At 45.1% G+C, this 17,650-nt stretch overlaps 1 protein-coding gene and 1 long non-coding RNA gene across 3 annotated transcripts in view; one reads left to right on the forward strand and one right to left on the reverse strand.

Moving 5' to 3' along the window:
• Positions 1-17,650, forward strand: part of LOC135369702 (uncharacterized) — a 181,939-nt gene that overhangs the window by 149,922 nt on the left and 14,367 nt on the right. The gene's annotated exons all lie outside the window — the stretch shown is intronic.
• The window catches only part of LOC135369699 (ubiquitin carboxyl-terminal hydrolase 48-like), a 29,154-nt gene continuing 25,743 nt past the window's right edge, over positions 14,240-17,650 (reverse strand). The window contains exon 27 of the mRNA XM_064603214.1: positions 14,240-15,477. Coding sequence (XP_064459284.1) covers positions 15,458-15,477 — 20 coding nt within the window. The 3' untranslated portion in view covers positions 14,240-15,457. The remainder of the gene's footprint in view (positions 15,478-17,650) is intronic.

Below are 17,650 nucleotides of genomic sequence, written 5' to 3' on the forward strand. Positions count from 1 at the left end.
TTATGCAGTTATGTTAATTGTTACAACAAGGCGTACGCTCCGCGCTCTCCACAAATCAGCAGTGATAAAGGTGTCATTCTGTGCAACACTCTGAAAAATGAAACTTCACCGCATAGCACGCTCCTAGCCCACCATCATCTCGAATGCTGTCGTTATCTTCCCTGATTTGTTGAAAACGGGAGGTGTACACCTTTTTTTGTGTGTGACAATTATGAACAGCATAAGTGTCACGCACAAAAAGGCGTACACCTCCCGTTTTGAACAAATCAGGGAAGATAACGATCTCATATGATGATGGTTGGCTAGGAGCGTTCTGTATGCGGTGATGTTCATTTCTAAGAGTTCGAGACTGGGAGGTACCCGGGTTCGAATCACGGTGCCGGCTGTGCTGTCTGGGGTTTTTGTTAAGTTTTCCTCAGACGCTTTCAGATAAATGTCGGCACAGTTCCCTTAGAAGTCGGCCCAGGACGCACATTCCCCCAGGGCGTCAGTCGTGTCGTTGCCCACCTGGGTGAGGCCGACAACGGCGTGCCCTTTCACCATTACAACCACCACCACCACCATCATTTCTAAGAGTGAATGGTTGGCCTTCAGCGTGCTATGCGGTGAAGTTCTGCTTTAAGGGTGAATAGAGTCTTAGAGTATTGTTAGCATGTCAGAGCAAGAAAGAAATACGAGGCATATAACGCACACGACAATACTACTTGCACAGTAGAAGCACATACATAATCAAACACCACAGGAGAAGTAACCTGTAGAAGTAGTAAGAACGTCGGAAGAAACGTCAGACACACTGCGGTCGTGACAAATATCTCACATGGAAGTGCAACTCACATAGCATAGCACATCGCAAACACCACCACACGCACACGCCACCCCAGCAGAGCACGGCGTGCTTTGACGCTATGGCGTTTGGCGCGAGGCTTCGCCCGAATTTCTTCCATTGAAATTCGGGATCCATCCGCGAAAAAAGGACCCGAAGAAAAGAATCTGGAAGGCTTCTTTCAAATGGAGCTGAGCAAAATGGTCCCACGGATCATTATCAGGCATTGACGGAGGCCCCGACAGATTCTTGGTTCACCCCCCCTCTAAGATTAATCGTTCCACGGACCAAACTCTTCGTGGTCGCTGTAAAACTTCGCCCTTCCCGAAGTCCAGCCGCGATCTAGCTTTCGGCCGTCGCTTCCCGAATTCACGTTGAGATAATACGAATACTCTGTACATCTGCCATATAAAAACTCGGTGACGTCGGTGCCAGTGCATGTTTACGTGAGTGGCGCTATATAGCGAATCGGAACTACATACAGTCAAACTCCTTTATAGCGAACACCTTTTTAACGAAAATACCACTACAGCAATTTTTTTTGCGGTCCCGCTGGAGCCCTATAGGTCCAATAATGGACATCCTTTTTAACGAAAATACCTTTACTGCAATTTTTTTTTTTTTTGCTGTCCCCTGAGTTTCGTTGTAAAGGAGTTTGACTGTACAACTATCCACGATATACTATTTTGTTAGTGTACCTATAGTCCTCTTTAACTGATGGAGCCCTGACAAGTCAGATTTGTAATGGGGAGGGGGGGTATATTTATTAGAACAAAGAGGACCATAGCTCCCGTAGAATAGCGGCCACGCCGAGTAGTCCACCGAGTAGTCCACGAGTAGTCCACGCCGAGTAGTCCACGCCGAGACTGGGAGGTGACACGGATTCGAATCCTGTCACCGGTTGCGCTGTCTGAGGTTTTCCCTGGGTTTTCCGAAGACTTTCCAGACGAATGTCGGTACAGTTCCCCCTGAAGTCGGCCCAGGACGCATACTAATCCCCCTGTCCCCCCCACTCCTTCACTCTTAGAAATAAACTTCACAGCAGAGCACGCTCCTAGCCAACCATAATCTCGAATGATATCGTTATACGCCCCGATTTCTTGAAAACGGGAGGCGTACGCCTTTTCTGTGACAAGTATGAACGGCGTAAGTGTCACAAAAAAGGGCGTACGCCTCCTATGTTCTCAACAAATCGGGGCAGATAACGATATCATTCGAGATGATGGTTGGCTATGAGGGTGCTATGCGGTGAAGTTAATTTTTAAGAGTGTTCCTGCTGTCCTCTCTCCATCTGTCTACGTCTGTACGCCGCTCATAGACACAGTTGCTTCGCGGCGCTAACACGGGATTAAAAAATAGAAAAAATAGAGAAAAGAAGGGGAGGAAAAGTCAGCAAAACGGGACGTCGGCTTGCTATTCCGCAAAGAAAAAAGAAATGAAAGAGGTCCACAAAAATAACTACGCACGTGCAAGTGGTTGCCTATCACGTATAACGTTAGCGGCAATCATTCCTTCTTTATCTGGGCGACTCCTGCAGACCGTCTCCTATACGACAGCGATTAACCACGGCTTAGGCACGATCGAGTACATTAATGCAAGGCCGCTTTTTCCTTCAGGATCGATGTGACAGTTTGACTATTAAAACTCTGCGTATACGGAGACAGCAAGATGGTCACGAGATATGCGGGTCCTGTACGATTTATCTGCAGCTTGCAGATGTTCAAAAACGAGCGTCTCTATATAATGCGTAAAATAAAAATGGTGAAACACTCAATATCTGTCTCAAAAACGTGCTTGTACCGATCCTCTGCAAAATGGTTAAAGAAGACAGAACGGACCACCTGTGACACCCGAGGGCACGTTGCGTTGCGTTGCGTTTTGTAGCGACACTGTTTGCCAAACTACACCTTGAAATAACGAAGTTGAACTGATTACGTATAGGCCATTGAAACACGCTTCTCGCCGTGTTTGTGGTTTCGACCGGTCAAGCCCCTCTATATACTGCACACCTGCGCCGTTTCTTGTTTTTTTTTTTTTCTTTGCTCAAATTGCCTTGGAGTATGAATGCGATAATTTTTTTTGTCACTTCGTCGATTAGGGCCCTCGATAATTATTCTGAGAACCAGCTGGAACCCATCCTGATTTAAAGGCAACATGCGGAAACAAGCACCTGACAGTGGTCATTTGATTTCCGTCTAAATTGAAAAAAGTGTAGACGATAAGGTGCAGTCTGCAAAGAAACAGGAAACAAACACGTGAGTCGAAGTGACGTCACGCCTGGTTGTTTGGCTTCTCCTCCAATCGTGCTCCTCCACGATATGCTACCTCTATCCAACGTGCCCCCATTTACATCAACGCAGCGAGCTCGTCAAGGCGAAGCGCGTTGAGTTAAAGTTCTGGCGAGGTTATCACGCAAAAAGAAGGACCTCAAAGTCATTACCAGTTCCTCTTCACGCCCCTCCAAAATTACCCGCACTGTCCCCTCTCCATGCGCGAGCCAAGAAGCTGAAAAACAAATGGTGAACATTTCCCCCCCGATCGCGCGCACACACACACTGTTAGCAGACGACAGAAACAAAAACAGACGAACAATTTCCCAAAAATCCTCCTCGTTCAAAGTCTCACTTCGTCGTCGACGACAGGTCATAATTATCGACGACGAAGTATCGTGTGTTTTTTTTTCTCGCCCTCTTATTTTTCATAATTCGAACACTTTTTTTTTTGTTCTTTTCACAGGTCCAGTGACTATACACTACTCCAAAAGTCATCTTTCACAGTCATTAGAGCTGTGATTCGGGTCCCCCTTTTCCGTACGCAACATTCGCCAGTGCAAGAAAAGACGTACTCGGCAGGTTGAAGGCTTTTAATGACGACCCATGGTGCAAATGGTATATCTTCGAGCTCCCGGGCTCGAGATGGTTATCTCGTAGTTGTCGACTTTAATAACTGAAAAATGGCATCACCTCCTTCGCATTTAGGAGTAATTATGTCAGAACGAAAAGGGGGTGACACGCTTTTATTATTGTTTCCGAAAGGGTTAAGCACATACTTTAGGTTTCCACGAGAAACTACCGAATTTTTGGAGGCAAGTAAAGATGAGCAGGCTTTATGGAGAGGTTTTTTATTCAGAGTATGTGGAAGTGGATGACGAAGAATATATATCATCGGAAGTATAGCACGCATGGATGATGGATTTCGAGGAACGCCGTTTAGTGTACAAAGTGGGTATTAATCACTGACTAAGTTTGGTTAGGTTTAAATCGTAATAACCACCTTGTGCATCAAGACTGCACCGACATTTTTTTTCTGATACAGAAGTTTGAATAAATCGACATCGCGATAATTGTTCTTAAGATTGTTTTTCGTTATGTTATGAGCTTGACAATAATGGTTTTGTCTACAAAATAAGCGCCATAAGTTTAAATGTACAGAAAATCTAAATTTAGATAATTTATCTCGCCCTTTCTCGTCGGCGGAGTATATATACGCTACACTCTACACTCTTAAAAATGAACTTCACCGCATAACACGCTCCTAGCCAACCATAACCTGGAATGATATTGTTATCTGCCCTGATTTGTTGAAAACGGGAGGCGTACGCCTTTTTGTGACAATTATGAACAGCATAAGTGTCACAAAAAAGGCGTACGCCTCCCGTTTTCAACAAATCAGGGCAGATGACGATATCATTCGAGGTTATGGTTGGCTAGGAGCGTGCTATGCGGTGAAGTTCATTTTTAAGAGTGTATAAACAGAACTTCACCGCCCATGTGCGCCAGCCATTGCCGACAGGGTTAGCGCCTCTGGAGGGGGCATACGCCTTTTTGGGACAATTATCATACTATATCCAAACTGACACAAAAAGGTGTACGCCCCCCCTACACACACACACACACTCTGCCTTCGAATCAGAGGCGATAACCCTGTCATTCGTGGCAATGGTTGAAGCACAGGGTGCTACGCGGTGAAGTTCTGTTTTTAGAGTCTGGGTACTTCAAGAAAAAAAGAGAGAGAGAGAGAGAGAGAAAGAGAGAGAGAGCGGTCTTAGTCCTTTGGGGGACTAAATCTCTTGCCTCAAGCATTCGTCGCTTCCCGGTTGAATGCACGGGTTTATATGAAGTTTAAGAACTATATATTTGTAGAATAAATTTTATTGTCAGTGGTCTAAAATGGCGAATAATTGCAACTTATAATAATAATTAATTTTATTATTCGCAATCAACAATCAGCAACATAACGTGGGACAAAAACGTATGGGACCATAAGCTGTATAGTTGCTCCCTAATTTGCTCCTTTTTTTTCCCCTCAGTCTAATATATGCTTATAGTCGAATGAGTTATACCGACTCCACGTTCAGGTGAATGGTATACGATGTATAACAGAAGGAGGCGCTTGACTCCAGAGTGGGACTTGACAGAATACTGCTGTAGAAACACTAAAAAACACTCAAGGGAAAAAAAAGGAGCTTTAGGGAGCAAAGGGAACTTTAGTCGCTTTTGGGAACCAGATGCATCGCCACAACGCTTTTGCATGGACATTTATTTTGAAGTCTCGGGAGTATTGCGCTAAGGAATAAATTTTAGGGTCAGGGGGCTAAAAAGGGGTAGTAATTGCAACTTGAAGGACCATGAAGGTGTAATTACTCCCCAATTTGTTATTCTTTCTTCTTTCCTGAACGAGTACGCGTGTACAATATGTACAATATATTACTAATCAAGGCTACACGCGAAACAAAATTATTTCGCGTTCGTTCCGCTGCCAATTTATAGCACAATCACGTAACGCGCAAACTGCGCAATTAGAACAAGTTATACTGAGGTAACAAGCAACCAAAAAGAACAAGAAGAAAAAAACGCTATATTGGATATTTGCACCATATTAATCTTGTTTGTCAGATTCCTTTCTTCTTCTTTTTCTTCGCGAATAATTCCCGATCTTTTGGGGTGAACCAACCTCCTACGACGTAATCATTCTTCCAAAACGTCGCGCAACCAACAAGAAGAAGAAGTAAAAAAAAAAAAAGAAAGTAAAAGTACTTAGTACTTTTTCCCTTCTTTTTCGCCCAGCTGTATAAGAAACTCATCTCGAATAACGTTAGATCGTCGAGCGAAGTGATTAGGGGTCTTGTACTTTCTTTTTCCGCCCTTTCGCGGCAGTGCTTATTAAAGCTATTAACATAATATTGATTTTTAATTATCGCTTATTGTTCGCAGACCATCGTCGGCCCATATAGATAGATAGATAGATAGATGGTGAAATCAGAGTGGTAAATACTTTGAGTGAGTGGAGTGAGAGGAAACGGAGAAGGAGAGAGAGAGAGAGAAAGAGCGAAGGGGAAAATAAAACAGCTCCAAAACTGGCAACAAAAAGGAGCAGGTACAAGGTGAAAATTTTTAATACCTAGGTCGTCCATTGCTGGGTCATTAAGCCATTCCAAGCAGCAAGACGGATGACTGCCTTGGGAATTACATCGAATAGGAGGTCGGGACTTTTTCATCCCGTCCCCCCCCCCCCGCGATCAGCTTTTTACTTTGCGTGTTTACCTTCTCTCCCTCTTTTCAAATACGAGAAGCGAGATTGTTCCGTACCTGGATATCGGGGTTCAGGTTACCGGGAACGGGACATTATTACTGTGCTTCCTGGATGCAAATTGATGCGATGGAAGCAGCTGTAAGAAAGAGGTTACGTCGAAAAAGAAGTAATCTGATAATAATGACGACTCAATGTACTGCAGCGACAATTAACATTAAAGCTATAGCGGATAAACAACCGTGTTGGTGCGTCTGTACTTTATGGAACCACGTGACCAAAAGTGTACCGCAAACGACTGCCTTATAAAGCTACCACATTTGAACGCGTTTAGCACAATGCCCTTCCCCCAAGCAAAAGAAAAAAATTAGGGCGATTAATGTAATTAATGCGATATGACAATGTGTTAGCATTAGACGTTCGTCTTGCTTATAATTGCTTCTCTTATGCTTCTTATATTTTTATGCACTTGGACTAGTATTTTGACGAGTAGAAGGTCCGCGATCCTTTGGAAAACATTGCAGTTTAAACTGCCACATGACATGAGACACAAGCTCAGCCGCTCCCATAACTTTCAGAGAACGCACGAGACACGTCTGAACACGTCCAGAGACGAGGCGCAACTGACGACTACTCCAGCTCCAGCTGACGAGCTCCGCGCTTCCACGTGACAGAGAAGAGCGAATCAGCTTGCGGGGTGCAGTTTGATTCGCTGTTCTTCGTCACGTGCCGCGCTGTACAGGGACACCTTGCTTACCCCGCTATGCCGCTATACGACGCCGGCTTTTCTTCAAAATGGGGCTTCGAATGCTAAAGCATTAAAATGCAGCCAATTTGTGTTGGGATATTTTATCTCCTTCGCGTTAGAACAATAGGTAAATGAGGACGATAAACCGATGATGATGAATGGGGAAATTCGCCATTTGCCTTCGCGTTATAGCGGCACAGTAACTGCTCATTTTTTGTCTTTTTCAGGTGCCGGCTTTCGGGTTGCATGTCCCCAAGACTAACAGTATTAGTACTTGCTCTGGATTTTACGTCAGAGAGATAATTATGTGCATGGAGGAGGTCCGTATCCCTTACTATCGCACACATGCGCCGAAACTGTAGCACATGGCACCTCGTACTCAATCTTAACCTCGCGGATGTGTCTGAGCACCTTGTACACTTTTACCAAACATATATGGTGCTCTTGGCCGGGCTCGAGCCCGCGACCTTGGGATCTGTGAGAGGACACCTTACCATGTGGTTCACCGAAGGTGGTAAGACAAGCCCTCGACCAGTGTAGTCTATGTAGTTGTGACTATAATGCGACTGTAAACTGTATGAGCACGTATTTCTACAGTCTTATCCACCTTTGTACAGAGTGTACAGACTCTGATAATAATAGTAATAATAAAAGAGCCATTTGGGGACTACGGTGCGCTGCCGCAAGGATCAGTCCCCTTTCGGGACTAAACGCACGGGAGTTTGTACGCAGTTAGGGACTACATCTACTACTACATCTCAGCCCGTCGCAACGATTGTACGCTAGACCGCTGGAATCGCTACGTCACCCTCTCCCCCCCCTCCCCACCGCGCACGAACGTACATTAACTCATAGGGGACGCGCTCGGAAAGTAGTACTTTGCAGTCGAATGTCTACCAAAAGAAACAGGCCACACCTGCTTTAATAAAAAAATACTAGCAGATATCTTGAATTACAATATCTCGCTATATTTCTTCGCATGTTCATCACGTTCAGTGAAAAAATGAAAAGAAAAAAAAGTCTTAATGCCTATTTATTCAATTGTACGGCTTTGCATTTACCCGAAGGGCACCTGCGCCAAACTTCACGGAACTCGGCAGCTCCAATTACTTAATTGCCAATTGGACAACGTAGGAACAAAGACACGTTTGAACCCGCCTGAACTCGTTCATGAATTATTCCCCGCGAGGGTAGAACGTTGTACTTTTTCGAGTGCAAGGTTAAGACCTCCTCGCCGCAGCTGCGTGTTACATTTATCTCCCCGCTCTCTTTTAATTAGCCAATTGACCGCCGTGCCTTCGTCGAAAAAATGCTTCATTTAGACGATTGATTCCGTAGAAGTCTTCCCACAGAAAGAGCACGGAAACGAAATAAGGGCTTTCTCTCCTTTGCCGAAGCGTCGCGTGGAAAGTGCGATGTAGCAGCGGCATACCTGTTCGAATCCCGACCCCGGCTGTTTCTGTCTGGGTCTTTTCCCCGTGTTTTCCTCACACGCTGTAAGAAAAATGTCGCCTCAGTTCCCGGTGAACTCGGTCGAGAACGCTATCCCCCGCGCTATCCCCCTCCCCCGAGCAGCATGCCGTCACACCGGCAGACAGACCGCTCGGCAATAGAGGAGCAGGAATCCACAGAGATCCCCCTCGCGGAAACAAAACAAGACTCCCACAAGCTTGTTTAAGAGCAGTATACCGACAGTTACTAATAACAAGAGGAGGAAGAAGAAGGTAATTGAAGTAGATTTACAGGTAGGAAGAAGAAGAAGAAGAAGTAAGTCAAAGTACATGCGATAACTCCGAGCTCCGAAGCAACAGCAAGCAAAGCAACAGCAAGCGAAGGTGTCAAGCGGCGATAAAGTAGAACTGCACCATAAGATTATTTATTCGAAATTCCTCAACGCTGCTCAAAATAGGATTAAAAAGATAGGGAACGGAAGAGCTAAAGGGGTGGCAGGAGGGATGCAGGTGCAGAGTTCCTTGAACGGGCTACAGAACACCACCTGAAGTTTTCTTTTTCTTTTTTTTTGCTGAATCACTTTTATCGGACAAGCACGTGTAAAACTTCAATTGCGAGGATTCCGTGGCTTCGAGACCTAATATTCTTCGACAACCAATATGCGGCGATGGTGCTTAGGTAGTTCCAGCCAGAGCGTCGAACCTAAACCGGAACCGAAACCGAAAACCGGAATTAACCGTAATTTTTAGCTGGAACTGAACCGTAACTACTAGCGCCATCTTGGGGCTGAACCGGAACCGAACCGATATAAAAACTTAGGTTACCGGTTCGGGATACCGGTTCGGTTCAGTTCGGGTTGGTTTGTGGTGAGTTGGGGATTCGAGTGGTCTGCCTGCCTAGATTGGCGGCACGCCGCTCGGGGAAGGGATGAAAGGGGGTTTATGTTGGTCGAAAAACAGAAATAAATGCATAAAAACGTAACTAAGAGATCTTGTATAATTTTTAGTGGCTATATATCATTTTATGCGTCATATTAGAACCTCGAACCGGTTCCGAGGCGGTTTACAGCCTCTGAACCGGTTAATCGAACCGATATATGTGAACTCCGGAGCTGAACCGGGACTGAACCTTTATGGCCGAACCTGAACCCGAAACAAAGCGGTTCGACACTCTGGTTGCAGCAGTTGAAGACATGTGACACCGTGACAATATGTTTGGAATCTATGCATTTGCAATAGGGAATTGACGTTATAGCAGCGAGGAAGCGAAAGTGGTTGAATTCTTATCAGAACAGAAACCGTTAGAGCTATACACCACTTGGCTAGCCAGTGAGGTACCGACGCCGATAACGCACTCTCGTTCCGATAAGGATGTCCCGGCATCGATGGAAGCAATTTCCAGGACAAGAGCGATAGGATATTTCCTTCATATTGCTGTTGACTGTCTTTATGCTGCGTTATTCTTAGGCAATTGAGGCTTGCGTGTGTTGCCGTTTATTCTGTGTTCCAGCCTCAGAACAGATCAATTTCCGTCGTGTTGTTCATGATCGGAATTACTTGTCTTTCTTGACCTGGAGTATTGGCCCGTTTCTCACATGAACGAAAATTTTTTAAAGCGCGAAATTCTAAAAGCGTTTTACTGGGAACCCACAAGTTTCATTAAAACGCTTTTAAACTGCGCAGTCACTCGTATATAGTGACTGTATAGTGACTCCTTAACACGACAGAATCATTCACGGAAACCCCATGCATGCAACGGGAAGAGCCGTTCGCATTTTAAAGCATTTCGAACTGTGCATTCCGCCACGAACATCGTTGCTCTCTAATTGCCTCCGATCCTTCTTTCGCTCCAACATGGACTTCCATAAACGATACGCTCACCACGCGAGAGTTAATTTGTGCGAGAGAAAGGGGTTGCCGCAGGTTCACGTACGTTGTTCAACACGAACCATAGAGGAAGACCCTTGCTTTCTTTCTTTTGTTCTTCTTTTTTTTTTTAAGAAGTGAAATCAGATTATATAGAGAAACAAAAATGGCGTTTCCGGAAAAGCAAAGAAAAAAAGAAAACACACGATCTGGAAAGAGTCGGAACGACTGTGTCTCCCCCCACCTTGCCTAATGACTGCCATGGGACGAACGAATCCCATTCTTTTTGCTTGCGTCTCTTATTCGTAACACGGCATAGTGCGCGCATTATGTTTGGGACTTTTGTTAAGCAAGGCAACGACCTGTACAGCGCAGGCGGAAAGTGGTGCAAGATACTTGCATCGGCACAAGTCCGGAATAATCCACTTTTTTTCTTTTCTTTTCCCTTTTGTTTCGGAGCTGCTTCGGAGTACCGGCAAGCAGTGAAAGTTCTCCGGGTCATATCTACTTTTAACGCGGGTTGTTTTCATATTAAATGTAATACAATATATTATAACGTACAGTCAAACTCCTTTATAGCGAACACCTTTTTAACGAAAATACCACTACAGCAAATTTTTTTGCGGTCCCGCTGGAGCCCTATAAGTCCAATAATGGACATCCTTTTTAACGAAAATACCTTTACTGCGATTTTTTTTTTTTGCTATCCCCTGAGTTTCGTTGTAAAGGAGTTTGACTATAATACGTCAACCGTGTTCTTATAGGGTGAACACGACTATGCATGCCTCGGTTTCACTAACCCCGGTTAACGTTGAAACCGAGATCAGCGGTCCCTCAGATTGAATTTAACCGTTAACTCTGCGTTACCAGGTTTTAGCGACCCCTGATCTCGGTTCGAAGTTAACCAGCGTTGGTGAAACCGGGCCTATATAGCTGGGTCATCGTATTTTAGGAACCGTTACCCCCCGCGAACACCTTCCGATCTTGTAAAAATCTCTGTTGTGCCATATCCACATAGCATCCCACGTTATCTGTGTGAGAACCGTAGCATGTGCGCCCGAATGTGGTGAACACCTGCGGCGATATAACGGAAACTACGTGGTTTAGACGAGCGTTCCACTGTGTAGCTACTAATCATGTACTCTCCTGTGATAAAGCATAGTAAACGAATATGGCACGGTCCCTACCTCTTGGTGATAGTAGTCACCAGAACTGTGCGACCCAAGCATAGCTGTTATCTATTCTGACAGTGTTTCTGTCACATATTTATCAATTTCGACTTTAATTCTTTCGGCCAATTCAAGAAGGACAACGTAATGCGAGTGCGGGCGCATATAGGGCTTGCCATGTCACGTCGAGACTGGGACGTACCCCCCGGGTTTAAATCCCGGTGCCGGCTGTGCTGTCTGAGGTTTTCCCTGGGTTTTCCGAAGACTTTCCAGACGAATGTTGACACAGTTACCCTAAAAGTCGGCCCAGGACGCACATTGCAAAGCACGTCAACAAGAAGAAAAGTGTCTTATCGTAACTTATCGTGCACTCTCCGACACGTTGAAACACGATAAACTGCAATCGCGATTAATGTCTTCAAGTAGCAACGGTCAAAGAGAGCAAACGGGCACCTCGTATAAAGAGATAAGCCCCTCCGTATCACCACGATCAAAATAACCGCGGCTCGGCACTTTATTCTTTGCGGATCTCTCTGATGAGACGTCAAAGTACAGAGGGTCATTAAAAGCACATCAAATCACATTACGACTCCCTCGTATAACTCCATTCGCAAAGTTGTTCAAACAGTCTAAGTCCGCCGAACGAAATTAAGCCCCGTGGTAGAATTGAGCGGCTTGCGGTTTCACAAAAAGGAAAATCTGAACGGCCGTGAAAAAAAGAAAAAAAAAGAAAGAGAAAAAAGAATACCAGTGATATGAATAACTAATCTCAAACGAAGGAATCGGCAAAGCACTAGAAAAATTAGAAAAAGGTGGATTCAGGGAGAGGGCAAAGGAATTGATATGCTAGAGTTCAAATGCATGTTAGAGGAATTAGGGATAAAAAAAAAATTAAGAAAAAGAGGGAATAAATTTTCCAGTACCTGGTGGTATGAGCGAGTGGGTACTTGATTCAGAATCGGAGACGGCTGTGAAAATCAATTAATAACGCGGCCTTCTCTCTCCTCTCTCATTTTGTACAGAGCTAATCGAGAAGTAAGGCAAATCGCCTTTGACAGAATCGGGTTTAGGGAAAAAAAAAAAAGAAAACTGGGAGTCGATGAAACAAAAGGAAATATGCTCCGAGAAGAAAGGAAAAGTTTAAAAGGTGCGCGGTGGCGGCGGGAGGGGGGGGGGGGGGGGAGGCTGGTTTCGCTGTCAAAAGAAGTTTGCGGTTGGGTTTCTAATTGATATACGCTTAGATAGACGATATTTTTGTGCGTCGACATGGTTTATGTTTGCGTGCTTTTCGTTTTCAACGAGGGAGAATTAATAAATAATGTGGTCATTATCTAAAGTAAAGTGACCGTGTAGTAGGGCTGTAGGGGACAAAGAACAACGTGGAACTGGATTGGCCAGTGGTGCGCTTCTTGTATATCCTTGACGAAACGAAACCGTTCGTGCGTAGTTCACTGAAGCACAAATACAGCTGCACAGAATTAAGCATTGCCCTGTATGCCAGTGTGTCGTGGGTAATGCTGGATTCCATTCAAGGGCAGGTGATATAAATATCCAGTGGAACTTCACTATAACTACACTTTAAGGGGGAAGAAAGGAGGAAAATGGGGAGTAATGACAGCTTCTAGTCCACTAGGGTGCCCAATCACTCCCCATTTTAGTCCCCTAGCCCCGAAATTTACTCCCCAGGACTGCAAATAGTCACGGACTTCGAAATGGTCTCGTAAATGCAAAAATATGCGCTCCTCGTGAACTTGATGGAATAAGGCTACACAGCTTAGCTAACTGAGCAATTTTACACTACGCGTGTTGCAAGAGTTTATATCGCTCGACATATCACGGTTGACGGTTTAATTTCAAATATTTTCATTCAGGCACGTGAATTATATACCCGAGATTCTTAGCACCGAGCAATAAGATGCAGACCCCCACTCTGTGACATTCATTTACTTCCGCGCACTTACTCCCTTACGGAACTATTTTTTGTGACAGTGCATTTAGTCTCCAAAAGCACTAAAATTATTCATCTTTTTCTTAGAGTGTAGATAGCAGCAGTAGAACAAGCAAGCTAATTCCTCTGCACGACACTTCATACTGTACCTTTTAAGTGATCTCTTCATAAGGCACTCATACTTACTTGCGCAACCACAACTCCTTTCTTCGTGATACAGTCAAACTCCTTTACAACGAAACTCAGGGGACAGCAAAAAAAAATCGCAGTAAAGGTTTTTTCGTTAAAAAGGATGTCTATTATTGGACCTATAGGCTCCGGCGGGACCGCAAAAAAAATTTGCTGTAGTGGTATTTTCGTTAAAAAGGTGTTCGCTATAAAGGAATTTGACTGTATTCTTCTTTCGTTCGTTTCTCCCCAACGAGGTGTCTCTCCAGTCGTGACTTCCGTTACGATGAACTACCTTTGTCAAACGGAAATCACAATTCCTTTAATGTTCAAGTCCCTTTTATTTCGAAAACCGCCACCTGTTCGACCCTGTCCGAGAATGTCAAGGAACACTGGAAAACTGTGTCCGCCAGCAGCGGTGTTCGGTTATAGCGATGCCCAAACGCACAGAGGCAACTATATAACGAAATCATTTTTATGTGCCCGAGCTTCGCGATAGTTTTACTCTGTTTTCCTTTACACGCAGACCAGCCATCATCCTTATTACCCTCTTTTATTCGTGCATTATATTCCACGTTTCCTTCAAATGCATATCGTGCAAAAACCGATACACTGTAATGGTGCAAAAGAACAGATGATCATTGATGTCTCTGCCAGCACTGTGCATATGTTGCTCGCAGTTCACTTACGATCGTGCGCATTGCACTTTACCTCGAGGAACAAGATTAAAACGCAGAAGGCTGACTGCGTTCCAGTCGGGCTTTTGATAGACCTGCGTAGTCATCCGCTGGAGTAGTTCATGCGTCAAGTACTGCTCCCGACGCACTTGTCTGTAATCTTCAACTCGTGGTGGATCGATCCCCTAGCGGCGGCGCCAAGCACTAAGGAGCTATGTCCCGCGGCGTCGCGGGTAGGGGGAGCTGGAGATTACAGACAAGTGTGTCGCAGGCAGTACATGTGCTAGTACCTGCACTCAGAGGGGCACTAGGGTGCAAGCATTCTCGCTGAATGAAAGATGTTACCTTGACAGCAATACAAAAAGGAACGGGATCCTCATTGGTCACCGCAAACGATTTGCCCAGTCAACGCGGGAAATCGTTTGCGGAAACCAATGGGAGGCGCCCGCGCCTCTTGAGAATGGGAGAAGAGGTAAAGCGTTCCTTTTGCTTTCCTGTCAAGACAATGATTATTTCGCGAGGAGACACATACACACTGTAGTGCCCCTTTGACAATCTAAATAGCGTTAACAGTATAACGAACTGTTTCCGCATCAGAAACAAGGAAGAATCTTCAGTGACCATTTACTTGACTCATCCACGCACTAAAGGGAAAATAATTTAAAGGGTGGCGCCATGCTCTAACAGCATTCTCTCCATTTACATGTGTGACGCAAACCTGGAAAATACACTCCAAGCGCACTATTTTTGTAAACATATAAAAAAGACGTGGATGCACGAAGGCTGCAGGTTGCTTCCCATTAAAAAAAAAATACAAAAGAAAGAAGAAAGAAAACCCGACAGAAAAAAAAGAAAGAAAGAAAGGAAACAAGAGATAGAAAGAGAAACGCTAGCTATATATACACATGAGCTGCGTTAAGACTCTATGTACAAACATAAATAACGGCGGTGTCCATGGCGAAAATGAGACACCGGAGGACAGTCAGGGTGGAAGTCCGACACTCGTGGCTTTCTTAGCGGGAAATGTGCAGCGAGGTATTTGATCGTCGCCGCCGAACATCGAAGGTGCGACCTGGCATCATTCCTGTAGTTTCGTACCTGAAAAGACAAAAACGAATAAAAAAGAGACGAAGCAAAGCGCTGATGTACAGGTGCCTAGCAGAACTCGAATCATACCGAGAGGCGGGGTGAACAAAGGAGAAGAAAAGGCGACGTCTTTTGGGCACCGTGTCAAATGCAGTAGCTACGCGGTCAGCATATAGTAAGCCTACATAATGACTATAGCAGTATAGCTACCGCCGTTAAGCGTAAATGTTTTGTTCACGTGGTCAAAAATATCTGTTACGGGCAGACATACGCGGCAATCGACGTGAGTGGGCCCTGTAAAGCTATTAGAAATAATTATTTTTTTCCCCTCAATACTGTAAAAAAAAAATCGTATAGAATAGGACTGACAACTTTGGCGGGCAGTACATTTGTTCATAATGAACAACACATTTTTCAATGTGTCACAACCCTCGTAATTTTAATGTGCGCCTTCCGTGCTGCAAAGATGTACATATTCCGTACACGTTCGGGTCCGTCGTGAACCTGAGTAAGCTTCAGGACTCCATACTTGCTCGCAAGAAAAACAGCACGCAACCGCACCGTATACCGCATACTTCTACCTTCAAATTTCCGCTGACATTTTTTTTTTTCTTTTTTACAACTGAAAGTAGAACCTCCGATCATCATCGACGACACGCCTTAACCAATGTCAGATGCCTTTCGGAGCAGCGTATCCGACAGATACCATTTACGACTCTCGTACGAGGGACGACGTACGCGAGCTACGCGCTCGAAACCGCACGCGCGCAAAAAAAAAAAAAAAAAAAAAAAGAGAAGCGCGAGAAACTGTTACACCAGGTTTTTCTGGCATCTGTCCTGCGCGTACAGAAGTCCGAAAAAAAACTGATTGAAAAAAACCGAAAGGAAGTTCTGCTTGAACGCATCCGCCTCAAACTAACAGATCACCTCCCTCTCTGCTGCAAGCAGGACCTCAAAAGCTGCGACCATTCAGAGCTTCAGCTATTTCAAGCAGCACTACATTACTCCTCCGTATTATACACCCTTTCGGATGCTTCTTTCCCCCCCCCCCCTCCCTCTTCATTCTCTATAGCTCACTTAGTAAGCTCGTCACTACAAACAAAAAACGGCCAATCAGGCCCGACATCTCCTTGCCATCCGACGCAACGGACCAACCACGTTACGCCGCTGTTTCCTGCAAATTTTCGTCGCGTTCCCCTGCGGGGATGTGACGGGATTTCAGACAAAATGCCTCTGCACTTCCCATATCCAGAGAGAGAGAGATATACGAACGATAGACTACCACATGTGTGACGTCCTTCCTCATCAGGACGACGACACCCAGGTTCCCCCCTTTGAGTACCTCACCAAGACGTCGTCGACCTCAAGACTCGGGGTCGACCGCGCGGGATTTCGAGGGATAGGGATCCGGTTACACCGTGGGAACCCTCGGTGTCGGGGGTCCGTGACACGTTAACCCGCCCTCTCTTTTCCCCCCTTTCCCTCTCAAGTTGTGTACGGCCGCGATTGTGCTCCGGAAAAAAAAAAAGAAAAGAAAGAAAGGCTTGGCGATGTTGTGGACAAGCCGGAGTATTAGCTACCGGAACCGGTGCATACGCACACACACACACACATAGCGAACGGACAGTATGGTGCGGGGGGAAAAAAGGGGGGAAAAAGAAAGCGGACCGCCAGGGGGGAACGTCCTGACATGACCCCCTCGTTTCTACACCGCAAAGTGGGAGTTCAAAACGGGTTCGGGGGTTCGTGGCACCGTAGGGTTATGTCACCTGTGAAGAGCAGAGAGGCTCGATGTTTGAAAGAGCGAGACGTGGGAAAATTTGATAACCTTATAGACGGGTGATTGACGTTATATGATGGCACAACATATGCGTCAAGGTGTGTTCATTGAGATGTCCCTGGGTACCGCTATAAGCGTGAGGGCACTCGCGAGACAAAAAATAAATAAATGAAAAATAAAATAAAAAATAAAATAGATAAAAATGAAAGCGAAGAAGAGGACGTGAATGATGTGTGTCGGATTTTTTGTTAATTCAAGAGGTCGAATGAGGTGAAAAAGACATTGGGAAGTAGACACACAAGAAAAAAAAAAGAATAACAGAATGGCGACCTGCACGGAATTACACTTTCTCTGTTATTTTCCACTTCAGACACATGTATGCGTCACATATGTGTTTGGGACTGG

This window comes from Ornithodoros turicata, chromosome 10 (genome assembly GCF_037126465.1).
Source record: "Ornithodoros turicata isolate Travis chromosome 10, ASM3712646v1, whole genome shotgun sequence".
Classification (NCBI taxonomy): Eukaryota; Metazoa; Arthropoda; class Arachnida; order Ixodida; family Argasidae; genus Ornithodoros; species Ornithodoros turicata.